The sequence below is a fragment of the Pyxicephalus adspersus genome, chromosome 3, assembly GCF_032062135.1.
Source record: "Pyxicephalus adspersus chromosome 3, UCB_Pads_2.0, whole genome shotgun sequence".
NCBI classification, from domain to species: Eukaryota; Metazoa; Chordata; class Amphibia; order Anura; family Pyxicephalidae; genus Pyxicephalus; species Pyxicephalus adspersus.
Genome location: NC_092860.1, coordinates 149,779,231 through 149,792,342, shown reverse-complemented (window position 1 = coordinate 149,792,342; position 13,112 = coordinate 149,779,231). Strand labels below are relative to the sequence as shown.

The 13,112-nt window shown below is 39.9% G+C and overlaps 1 protein-coding gene across 1 annotated transcript; it reads right to left on the bottom strand.

The window, feature by feature from the left end:
• Window positions 1-7,543: 7,543 nt before the first annotated feature.
• LOC140327514 (olfactory receptor class A-like protein 1) lies at window positions 7,544-8,512 on the bottom strand. The gene has a single exon (XM_072406903.1). It carries the CDS (start codon window positions 8,510-8,512, stop codon window positions 7,544-7,546), a length of 969 nt encoding a protein of 322 aa, XP_072263004.1.
• Between the last annotated feature and the right edge of the window lie 4,600 nt (window positions 8,513-13,112).

The window sequence follows — 13,112 nt, the reverse complement described above, 5'->3', positions numbered from 1 at the left end:
TCACTGACTCGCCGGGTAACAGACTCTGTTAGGGCAGGGATCAGCAGCTTGCTTGTCCTTTGAAGTTACTTTCAGTTTCACTCTGCACTGCAGCCAGCATCGAGGAGTCACACAGAGGCACACAGTATCAGGTATCGGAGGATGTCCTATATGTGGGGGGTGCTTTATTTTAATTGAGTGAAAATCGGGGGGTGGCTTATTTGATGGGGATGCCTTATCATCGGGGAAACACGATAATGTTCTGGTGTGGTACTAGCACTACTACCAGACCCCAATCTTCCAATCTAATGCTGCACTCTACACCTATAGTATATTCAAGGGTAAAGACAAACTCGAGTCGGGGTCACAGGCAAAGATCGGTTCAGGCAGCATACAATCACAGGGTCAGGGAACAGGCAAAATGAGCAACAATAAATAAAACAAATAAATACACCAGCAGCAGTTCAGCCCAGCTTAATGCTACAACAGGCAACTGGGGACTAGGAGCAGAAAGGCTATAAAATCCCAGTGGCCAATGGTGGTGCAGGATTGCAGCCAGGAACCAATCAGCTTCTAAAATACTCTTTAGCTCAGTGCATGTGCTGGGGATGCAGAGAAGGTACATGGCAGGCTGCACGGCTAAAGGGAAGCAGGGGATGCTGTGCACTACTGGGCAGAGGGCAGACATGTAACTCCTGGATCTTCTCACTGCAGCAATCTACACCCCCAAACAGAATAAACAGGGTATATCCACTGCGGTGACGTAAAGCACAGGAACGGCCAGATATGTCTAACAGTGTATTGTAATTGTATTGGTGTTATAAAACTCTTTTCCTCTGTATGCAATTTAACAATTTTTATACGCAATTGTTGTGTGTTTACTCCTTTGCTGACAATCACCTCTAAACGTACAGGAGACATTTTTCTTATTGAATTAATATTCATAGAACATCGGATATTATTCTCAATAGTAATAGTAATTTCCTTTAGAATATAATGTTTCAGGAAGCATTTGCAAGCTCCAAGGCCGCATACAGACGTGCAATAATTATCACTGTTCTTCCGATAATCGTTAACAAAAAAGTGCACAATGACGCCGATGAACGAGGATTGTCGCTGGAAACGAACGACCGTCCCGGCGGATCTGATTGAGCGACGATTGTTCGCAATCTATTGTGTGTACGGTCATTCAGTGCCACTTCCTGCATTGTTCAAACGTTCATATCTAGCGTGTGCACATTATTGGGTCGTTCAAAATAATCGTTGATCTGTCGTTCATTTTCTAACGACAATTATTGTACGTGTATACCTAGCTTAGGAAGGAAGAAGTCAGGAAGAAGCTGGTAGTTCTTCAGAAATCAAAGATGGCAGCAGCATTTAGATCAGTGTTTCTCAACCTTTTTAATGTGGGAACCCTTGATATACCTTTAGGTTTTCAGGGCAACTCTGGCTATAATTACTAGATCCACAGCTCACATTGGAATAGTGGTCATTGATCTTTCATTGGCTTGTGGGAGGGCTACTAAACTTACAGATAGCCAAAAAGATCATTAGTATTTGACCTGAAAATCAGAAACTACTCAAGGAACCCTATGCAACCTCTGGTAGAACCCTTGGGTTGAGAAATGCTGATCTAGACAAAGGTTGAACTTGTCCTCTGTGAAGTTGGAAAGCTAAAAGGTTGTGTTCTTTATATACCAGCCAAATTAATAAATTGGTTGTGACCATGATTTAAATTCATACCAATGGATTATAATAATTCAACTTTTTTTTCTTGTCCTTAGCATTGAAGGCTGTTTCTGTTACATGTAGGTTGGCAAGACCTGCAAATCATTTTATTTTAGTGGATCTTTTTTGGTACACATAAAGAACAACTTCACTGTATTTAACCTAAAGTGGTGGATCAGAAACGACATTCAGTTGGGTGAAATAAATATGGGCTTCACTTGGAAGTGGCATTCATCGCCCATTCATTTCCATTGTGGTTGCCAGGGCTATCTACTAGGGTAGGGAATGTGGAATTCAATAAAAGATGGCAGAATATGTCCCCCTGGACCTGGCCTATGCCCCCATCGGGACCTGGCCTAAAAAGTTTGCCATAGATGCAACAATTGGAGCCAGGTCAAGCCAGGAGCCTGGCTGGAGAACCTGGTGAAATAAAAAGAATTGTAATAAGAGGTATTTGTATTAGTAAAGGAGCTGCCTGGTCGTAACATCGAAGTGGTGATATCCATGGCCCTTATAACGGTCTAATTGCCATTTTATAAATATGCCTCCAATAGTAAAAGCGCTGGTAAAAAGTATGGTGGGCAGTTTTTTTAAAAAGCTGATGATCGTTCCTAAAAGTGTTAACTGTATTCACTGGTACAATATAAAATGGGCCTTATTATAGTATAAACAATAACACTTTTTTTGGCAACGGGTCAGATCGCCCTTATCAAAATGAACATCAAAGATTGCACTATATCAAGCATGCTATATCAAGTTCCTGGTATGCTTTAATATACAGGTGACTGCTTTAGGAGACATTTACGAATCCCTCTGAAAAATACTATTTTAAAAAACATAAGACGTGACGTCAAACGCTGTCAAAAAATCCCGACAATTTACGGTTTGTGTGAGCAATTACCAGCAAATGATGTTTATATTGCAAACTTGTCTTTTGACAATATTATGTTTCAAAAGCAACATTTACACACCGCAAATCTGCAATTACTGGATCGACAAAGCAATAAAAATGAAATATCAGACTGGCATATGAGTCTCCTGGCAGAGCTCCACCATCGGAACTTTGCCTGTTTACCAGAGAAAGTGTATTACAGAGGACAGATTGCAGATTAGGTGTCTGTCTCTTCCCCCACGGCCTTATTACAGCTGTTCTGATAGTCCCCTATCTTCTGCTGAGTAACATTAGTTTCAGCCCATGGATTTTCCATCTCCTTCTATTTGCTGTGATATTAAATTCGTATTAGTGACTTTCATAGCCGGCATTGTGAATGGAGCCATGTCGCTTCGAGTGAGCCAGATTGCTCTTTCATACTGCTGCCATTGGATCTGTAAACAGCTATTAGGACCGAGCTGCTATTTGTGCCGCTCGCAGGTACTTTTTAGATAAATTGGCATCATCAATCTCTTTTTTTTACACAATTATTTTTACATTTCTGTAGTTGCAAATATTGCGCCACAAAATGCATTTTCCAAAGCCAAATTTCCATTTATTGAAATATTAATTATAATTTTTACAAAGAAAACAATAAATAGAACCCTACTTTGCCCATATGGAGCATAGCAAAGCATTGGAATATTGATCATTTGATTCTGAAACCGATTAACATCTAAATTCTATTTTAAATAGAATGTAACTCCTCCAGTTTATTCATATTAGAGCTGTTCTGGCAGTTCCCTGTTCTCTGCTGAGTAACATTACTTTCAGGCCAAGGATTTTCCATCTCTCTCTATTTACTGAAGAGGTTATATTTGAAGAAAACCACGTGTCACTACAATTAGTAGGTCCAGAGATCTAGGCAGCTAATTGACTTGGCTTGACTTTTCTTGCAATGGGCATTCATTTTAGTAAATAATTGTTCTTGCCATTTCTCATACTTTGGTGCACCTCTTGTTTAACGTACTTGCTGGTGTAAATGTCCCGGGGGGACCGTATTAGCCTGGGTCAATAAATAAGCACCATGTAACCATCAATAAAAACTATCCATTGGTAGAGGAATGAAAAGGATCCCACACAAATCAAATGGTGAAGACATTTAAGAAAGTAGGTGTTATGTATAATGTGTTGGGTTTGGCAGAAGACTTCTAAATAGGGGGAATTGCAAACCTGGATTCAGGCTTTAGGGCTGAACTTTAGGCTTGAGAAATAAAGGGAACAGGCCAAAAAATTGACCTCCTTTTCTCTGGTATACCAGTCACAGATCCCCAGTCATGCAGGACCAGTGGTCTTGCATTGTACATGAGGATTCCCAGGGCCATATTCTAGGAATGTTGGACAATGGCAGCCGATGGGGATGGAGAACATTCATGGCTTCATAAGTGGGTATATAGGTGGGCAGCTTATCAAAGTTGGTGCTTGCTTGGAGTTTTGATTTCCTTTACATAAGTTTTTAAGAAGTTGTGTTTGGACTAGGAATGATGTTTAAGTAAAATCCCGCAGTAGGCTTGATTAAAACTTTTGCTGTTTGTGAATTCCATTGAAATTTGAGTGGAGCAATCATTATGCCCTACCTGACCTTTTATCACATAACCACATATCTGATGGGTTCTTAGATGATGAACGTAGCCTCTCTTGCTTTTCCAGCGCACCCAAGTGAACCTTAAAGAGGTGACTGGAAAAGTAGGAGTGAATGTAGATGTATTGGGGTTCTGATCAGATAACAGGTCAGTTAAGCCACCTCCAATGGTTCTTGCCTGATAATCGGCTCAGGGCCAATGTTGGACGAGAATCTAGAGTGTGTACAGAGCCCGTCGTCCATCTTCTGAACGACCGGCAGATCCATGGACGATGGACGACGAGCGATCGTAATGCAGAGGAAGGGGTAGAGCGAGCAGTGGGGTAGAGCGAGCAGTGGGGTTCCGCTCCGTCATTTTCCCCCTCCCCTCTCTATAGTATGTACAGCACTCGTTCATGCATCGTGCAGCGTTTTGTCGTTGGAAAGGATCATGAAAGATCCTTTCCAACGACAATAATTGCAGGTGTGTATGCGGCCTTAGGAATAAAGGTAATCTAGAAACTGGTCAGGATCATGAGTCAGGTCAGCAAAAATCACCCAAGGTCAGGTCAGACAGAGGAACAGCTGAAGACCACTTAGCAAGAAAGTAGTTGAATGCTGGGCCTCAAGAGCATTATTGGTGCCAGTGCAGTTTACCAACGCACGTGGCCGCACTGTGCCGCATGCATGAGAATGCATGAACGTTTGGTCCATGACACTCATAATAATGAGCCATGCGTCCCGGTGTACACAAGCCATCTGACTAATATTAGGGCTTTGGTATGCGCCAGGCTCCTCACTTTAAAAGCTTATGTTCTCTCCATTGGTTAGTATATTGGAGCATGGGGGGAGATCAGATGGCGTGAGTAGGGAGAGAAAATTTTTGCTACATTTCTGTGGATTACAATATGGCAGGCTGCACATTGAAGTATACCCCCAACCCACCATGTGTTCACATTAAGAGACCAAAATATTCTTTTCTATTACTAATATTTGATATAAAAAAATGCAACACATACTTACCAGTTTTTTAAGCTTAATCTTTATTTATGTCCTCAAAACTAATCCAGTCATCAGCGTCACACAGTGTTGTAAATGGTGTTGTCATGTGAATTGAGAAGTTCATTTTTCAGAAAGTGTCTGTATCCTAATTTATTTAATGTAGTCCTTTCTTTTAGTCCTTTCCAGTACATTTTTACCTGGTACCTGGGAGACCCCACTTTCATATTCATATTCCAGAACCCCATGTCCATCATTTTGTTGTGGGAAAGTGATCCTGTCCCTCAACTATGGGACCCTCATTTTAAAAGAAGGCATGGTGCCTAGTATGGAAAGGAATGGGGAGTACATTCTGCCCACTCTCTGGACCCGCCACCACTTTATTGGAAAAAAAAGGAAACTGTTGAGACAAAACAAGTTTAGAGACAGGAAATAAATAAAGTGATAGGTTTGTATGTTTGAGGGATAAAACATATCAGGAGAGACAGCTTGATGGTTAAAGGAAAAGGGGGATATGAATGAGACCTGAAGCTGATCTCCGGGCATATACTAATCTTCCTTCTGTTTACAGGAACCAGGGTACTTCTTCGGTGTCTATGTCTATTGGCTGATAAAGGGCTATTGAAAAGATAGTCCGCAGGGGATAAGGGGCAGCTCACTGAGAAGGACTGCTGCGGACCAGTTGGCATGGGCATATCTGTAGCATTAAATTAGTGGTCCCGGCACCCAGGGACAGCATAATGTCAAGATACCGGGATTATGGATTTTGGTATGTAAAACAAAATAAATACCATGCAAGGTGGTTTAAAGGGGGGTGGTTTAACATTTATTTGGATATGAGCTTTGAAAACATATCTGTAATAGAAGAGTCTGTTTACTAATCTTTCCATTGGCCCATTTTTTTATGCCACCTCCTTGCTTCTCAGTGGGTGCTGTAGGTATTTGATTTGCCCAATGACTCGAATACCGGTAATGACGTAAAAGTAAGATGGATAGCCCAATACTTTTGTTTTTGAAAGAACATGAAAGGGTCATCAAAACTTCTCACAACTTCTTTTTATTTTGTCTAGGGGAATGCCTAAAAAGTGAGGGCAATATTTCCCCATTGGATGACCCATTGACAATGCTCCCAGAACAAATGGACAAGATGAAACTTCCCAGGAGGGACAAAAACAGCAAAAACTTACAAAGTCTATCCAAAAAGATTTCAGTAGCATATACCTTTTCTTTGGAAACGTTAGAGTTCTGTTTTGGTTCAGGAAAATATGTCTAGTAATAAAAACAAACACACACCACTGATCCACATTGCAAAAGCAATGCAAATGCAAATTGCATTAGTTCTGTATAAATAATGCCATTCTGGCAGGACTAATAGGTAGGAAGTTTATTGTTAGGGATTGCATATCTTTTAAAATGTATTTAAAGTTAAATCTTCTAACCAGACGGAAAATAAAAGAAATTCTTCAACTGCAACACAGTCAAATGCTTATTCACATTTAAGTAGGGGGATGCTTGAACCCCATTAATTTTTCAAAGCATTAGGACTGGTTTTGGCAATTTTGGTGGTCCATGCAAGATAGACCCAGTCCTCCGCTACCCCTGAGCCAGTAAGACACCACTAGTGGCCACACATCCCCTTATGCTATTAGTAGTAGTCATTTCTTTGACAGATTTAACAAAATTTTCCCAGCAGAAATTTCCCTCCCGGAAATTAGGAATTATGCCTACCCACCATCCTTTTCCATTGCCTTGACTCAACTCTCTATAACCCCCCATTGCTTACAACTAAAAAGAAAGCAGTAAACTTTGGCTGGGTATTAGTGCCATACAAGGTGGAAGCCAAAGAGGAACTGGGAAAGCCATATCCGGTCACAGTTCTACTGGAGTGACATAGAATTCATCAATGGCCAGGAAAGAAAAGAACAAAGATAATTGCAATATTGGGTGGGTGCAATAGTGAACACTATCTCCTCTGCCCAGAAACAGCCCTGGTCTGTGTCCCTGTTACATATTTTCTACCAGTTCTTCTACCCTAAAACAGACAGTAAGGAGCAACCTCTGCAATAGAGCCCCATATAGTGTTAAAATGTAAAGAAAGGTTCTATCTCTTCCCTAAGCTGTTAAACACTAAAACTAAAAATTTGGCAATAGGTACACCTAAAATAAAAAAATCATTCAGAAATATTCATGCATTTCAGATTTCATAACAATTTTGGCTACTATTACATCCCTCTTTTTAGCATACTTAGCAATATTAGTTTTTTTCATAAACTTTTTTAATCAACGTTTATTAGAACTGAAAAAGAATTGGCCTAAACATTTTATCATGGACATTTACACATATATTATTGCTGGTGTATACTATGAACAGTTGTCGGTGTCCCTGCAAAACGACAGCAGTTACCAGCCTCTGCCAAATAGTCCTTCACTTGCCTATAGCCAAAGACCATAATACACGAACTTACAGAGTAGTAAATAGAAGATAAAATCCCATAGGAAGCAGAGAGCATGTCATTCTTATAGTCATTTTCCATCACCCCAGAGACAATCAGGAGCCAAACCAAGTCACTTGAAATCCAGCAGATGACATAGAGAGAGAGAAGAGACAGTAGTATCTTTGTGGCCTGGGCCGTATGCTTGTTCCAGCCACGGCTGATGTTCATTGAGTCCCTAACTTGTCTCCGATGTCTACAGATAAGGTCAATGGTGAAGCCGTTCAGAAGAATGACAAGCACGATGAGCAAGAAGTCCACACTCACCGTGGCATAGGTTAGAATCCTGACCATTTTGCTTTCTGATGGTCCAATACAGTTGGTGCTTGTCATCATGGAGTTGCTTTTATTACGAACATTTGTTGTCTCTCTGTACAAAAGATAAGGGACGTGGTAGATAATGCTGATGACCCAGCAACTGGCAAGGGACCAGTTGACATATTGGACTTGGTGGCGATAGATGAACTTCAAACATCGATGACCAGGTCTCCTTATCTTAAGTAGGTGAAGAAAACTCAAGTTCTCCACTGACCAAATACTAATCAGACGCAGGGTGTGATAAAAATAAAGCAAAATTTTGCAACCCAGGGCCCCAAAAACCTTGGCATTGAAGAACAAAAGCAGCCCGGGGATCTCCTTGTAAAAACACAACAGGAGGTTGACCACTGCCATATTTACAATGATTCTGTCCAAAGGTTGGAAGACTCTGTTTTTGACGGCATTGCTAACAAAGGCAAAAATGAGAACTAAGTTTGCCACGGTGCCAAAAAGAGCAGAAAAATAAATGATGAGGGAGACAATATCTGGCCCACTTAATAGCATAGTTTGTAAGTTCCTATGTTTTTGCTAGTTTAGTCTGGGCTGCTCCACCTTACATCTCCGGCAGTTGTATTCTTTATGAACGGCACCCTCGTGCTTTTGATTAAATATCGCACCTGGACAGCTGGAACCAGTGAGAGCAGAAGGTGTGATTTCTTTATCAGAATTGCCATGGTAGCGTTTATTTCCACTGCGATAGCTTGAACATCATGCAGAAACCTTAAGATACTCAGAACTTGCGTGGTAATGTTGTAATATGTTACACCAATAACATTCTCCACTCCTAATACAAATATGCATTGGAGGAACCCCAAACTGATATTCTAAACAAAATTCGTAGGTAATGTATGAGTTAATAAATGTCTATATATTATAATTACATATCATCTCTATCATCTCATTCTAAAATGCAAATAACAGAAGATTCAAACCTCATTTTAGGAGCAAGCCTTTCAGGTATGGGGGTCCATGTCCACACCCATGTGATAGCGCTTGGGTAACATCATCCACCCAGGCAACCTCTGACACTGGAACTTACCCATGGTGGACACATTGCCGGAGAGCGGCAAATATTGATTTGTACACCACCCAGTGAAGGTGGCTATCTGACCTAAATGGGCGAAGTGGCAGTGCATTTTTAGGGATCCTGTAAATGTCTTGTTAAAGGGAATTTATGGTGTTTTGTAAGTAATCTAACAACAAATAACTTTTTCCATATTCTCTTCTTTAGAAACCCCACAACAGTCTGTGATGACAACGTCATGAGTACACCCTATACAAGCATCCAAACTTTTTAGTGCCCTATGTCCCTGTTTTACGCTGTGCCTCATACATACCACAATACATTATATTGTGTCCCTTAGACCCATTTTACAATAGGAACCCCAACCTTGTATTATATCAGGTCCCATACTCACTTACTACAGCAGAGTCTGTACCCCTATAATACATGAGAATCCTTATACCTATATTACATCAGGTCTCACGCTCCCAAATTAAATCAAAAACCCAATATCCATATTACATTAGGACCTATATCCACATATTATATTACGACCCTAATATAACATGACAACTATAATCCTCTGTTACAAGAGAGCCCCTATATCCACATTTTATCAGAGCTTCTACCTCTATATTACATTTAAACCCTGTGCTCATATTATATCAGGTTCCCCCAAACCCATATTACATCCGAGCTCCTACCTTCATATTACAGTAGGTCCTCTACCCTGATAGTATATCAGGTCCCTCACACCCAATTACATCTGAACCTCTACCCCAATATTATATAACCCCTGCACTTACATTATATCAGGTCCCCCACCCCCAAGTACATCTGAACCTCTACCCCAATATTATATAACCCCTGCACTTACATTATATCAGGTCCCTCACACCCAATTACATCTGGGCATTGAAGTTGGGTAAGGTGATTATATATACTAACTTTGCCCCATAGAGTTATAGAGCACCTTTCAGTGTTACTAGGGCAAACGGGTGTTATGTGTACATGAGGACAAGGGTCAGAGATAGGTGATAGTCGGGGTATGGATAATTACTGTAAAATTCCCAGAGCTCCAGGCACAAATGATACATTTACACAATCATTTCAAAACAAATTCTACTATACCAATAAGTAGAATAAAATGTTAGACCATGGCATGAGGTCTATAGGGAGAGTCATGGTGGGTGGGAAAGGATTAGATGATACTGAACATCCTCCATCAGGAAATGAGACAGGCTCTATCTGACCTGGTCCTCAAAGTGTACCATGAAATCAGAGAAGGACATTCCAGTCCAGGAGAGGAGCCGGTACAACCATGAAAGACTGAAGGGAAAGCTGCAGGCAGATTTGAAATCTTGTTTGGAGTTATGGGATTTTGATATCTCTGGTTTCTCAGTTACTGACCTGGGATAACTGTTCAACTCTCTTCCTCCTTGTTCAGGAAGTGAGAAATGGCACTTGAAATCTAGATGTTAAAAAAAAGCTGCACAAGAATTTAGCACATACTTACCTCTCATTGTTCAATCTACAGGACACCTTACCAAAAAAAATGTCTTTGGAAAACAGAAAGTGTCATGAATGTTCATCTCTTGGTCTTTTGCTGCCCCAGTGGTTCCTCCAACCAACCTCCACATCAAATCAGACTCAGTGGTGTCCTGGAGGTCACCAGAAAAAAAAGTGCTATGGAGACCCGGAAGATGGATGCCCCAAGAAGTGTTGGTCTCAGACTTCAGAATAAAATGTTCTCCTTATTGTGGCCCTTTGCCAATCATTATGCAAACCCCAGCAGTCAGTAGCATGATCTGGAGGCTGCAATGGCAGGGACTTGTAGCAGTCTCTTGGAGCATTTTCCCTTGTCTCCTGCAATGTGTCTCCAGTCTCTGTTGCATGGCTGCAGTTTCTGACCATGTTCCCGTCATTAGTCTCTCACAAACTTCTTTATTTTGTGATCTTTTAGGGTTGTTTGGGGGCCACAGGCAATGCCCTTTATACCTCATTCATTGACTACCACTGGGTTAGGAAGCAAGACAGATAAATGTACCTTTGTCACATACCATGCAACATAATTCTGTATTCCTCTTAATGGCATGCAGTGAATCATGCCTCTGTATTACTCACAGTGCCTAATACCCCTGTATTATACCATTGATGGGTAAACATTCATTTTAATTGAAAAAAAAAAACAATCCTTAATAATAAAATATCAGATTTCTGTATAGTATGCAGTGGCTAATTCCTCCTAATGGGATCAGTGAATCATGTTTCTGTATTAATCACAGTGCTTATTACCTCTGTATTATGTCATTGGTGGACCTTGCAGAAAACATTCATTTAAACAGAAAAAATAAACAATTCTTTTAATAAAATATCATATTTCTGCATAGTATGCAGTGGCAAATTCCTCTTAAAAGCATGTAGTGAATCATGCCTCTGCATTACACACAGTGCCCAATACCTCTGTTTAATGTCATTGGTGCGCCGTGTATTAGATGTTTTTTTTTTTAATACAAAAAAAGGACAATCATTTTAATAAAATATCATATTTCTGTATGATATGCACTTAATCCTCCTAACGGTATGCAGTGAATCATTCCTCTTTATCACACACAGTGCCTAATACCTCTGTATAATGTCATTGGTGCGCCGTGTATTAGATGTTTTTTTTTTTAATACAAAAAAAGGACAATCATTTTAATAAAATATCATATTTCTGTATGATATGCACTTAATCCTCCTAACGGTATGCAGTGAATCATTCCTCTTTATCACACACAGTGCCTAATACCTCTGTATTATGTGATTGAAGCACCTTGTAGTAAATGTGTATTTTTATTGTTGTTATTATTTTGTTGATAATATTATGTTGGTAATATTGTTTATTTTTATTATAAAAAAATAAACGTTCATTTAATTAAAGTATCATATTTCTGTATGGTTTGCAGTGATTGAATCCTCCTTTTGGGATCAGTGAACCATGGCTCTGTATTACAGTGCCTAATACCTCTATACTATCTCATAGGTGGACTTTGTAATAAACAATAATGTTAATGGAAAAAAAAACCTTTTAATAAAATATTATATTTCTGTTTAGTATGTAGTGACTAATTCCTCCTAACAACATGTAGTGAATCTTGCCTCTGCATTCCACACCTTGTATTAAATGTTTATTTTTAATATAAAAATTGAACAATTATTTAATTAAATATCATATTTTTGTATGGTGCAGTGACTCATTTCTCTTCATTGGGTCAGTGAATCATTCCTCTGTATTACACACAGTGCCTAATACCTCTCTGTATTATCTCAATAGTGCACCTTGTACTAAATGTTCATTTTTAATACAAAAAACCCAAATTTACAATTTAGAGGTCCAGTCCCTCCCCCAGCCTGTGACTGGACAAAAAAGAAAAGCATAAGATGGATGAGCTCATCTCTCTGTAACTTAGTTCTTTCCTTCTATCAGAATGTTTTTAATGCAGAACATCTGAATAATTTATTATGCTGCTTTCCCCTTTCCCAATCTGAGGTGTACAGGGGACGCCAATTTTAAGGTAAATTTAGGTACTATCACATTTTGCAATAAGGTTTTATTGAATTCGGAGCTTGATTTATTTGTGTTTGCTTGGAGTTCAAGTTTACAGAGCTGCTGGTGATCTCTGCACTGGATAATGTATGCAATGTATACATACTGCGTCCTCACTATGGAAAGTAGTGAGCGTCTCCTTAGACACGACCTCCCCGGCCACATTGGTGCAATGTGTAGCCAGGCAGTGGAGAGCCTGAGAATACACAGCTGGCCGACACATTAAGATAAAGCACAATCTATAGTATTTGTACACATGGGATGTGTGTAAACACCGGCCTGCTCATTTAGCTCCAGCCACACTGTATAAGGACACACTTAGGAGCTCTTATGAGGGCACTTTCACCTATCATCCCTATAATTAGTGATTATGGAAACAGACATTAGCGTGTAGCATTCTGCTGTCTCAAATTCATTTAGAATACTAACTTGAAGATGGCTGTTCATGATGTGCTACTGCGAGAACATTCATCCATACATTTTTTTAGAGTTGTGCAGGGTGAATTTAAAAA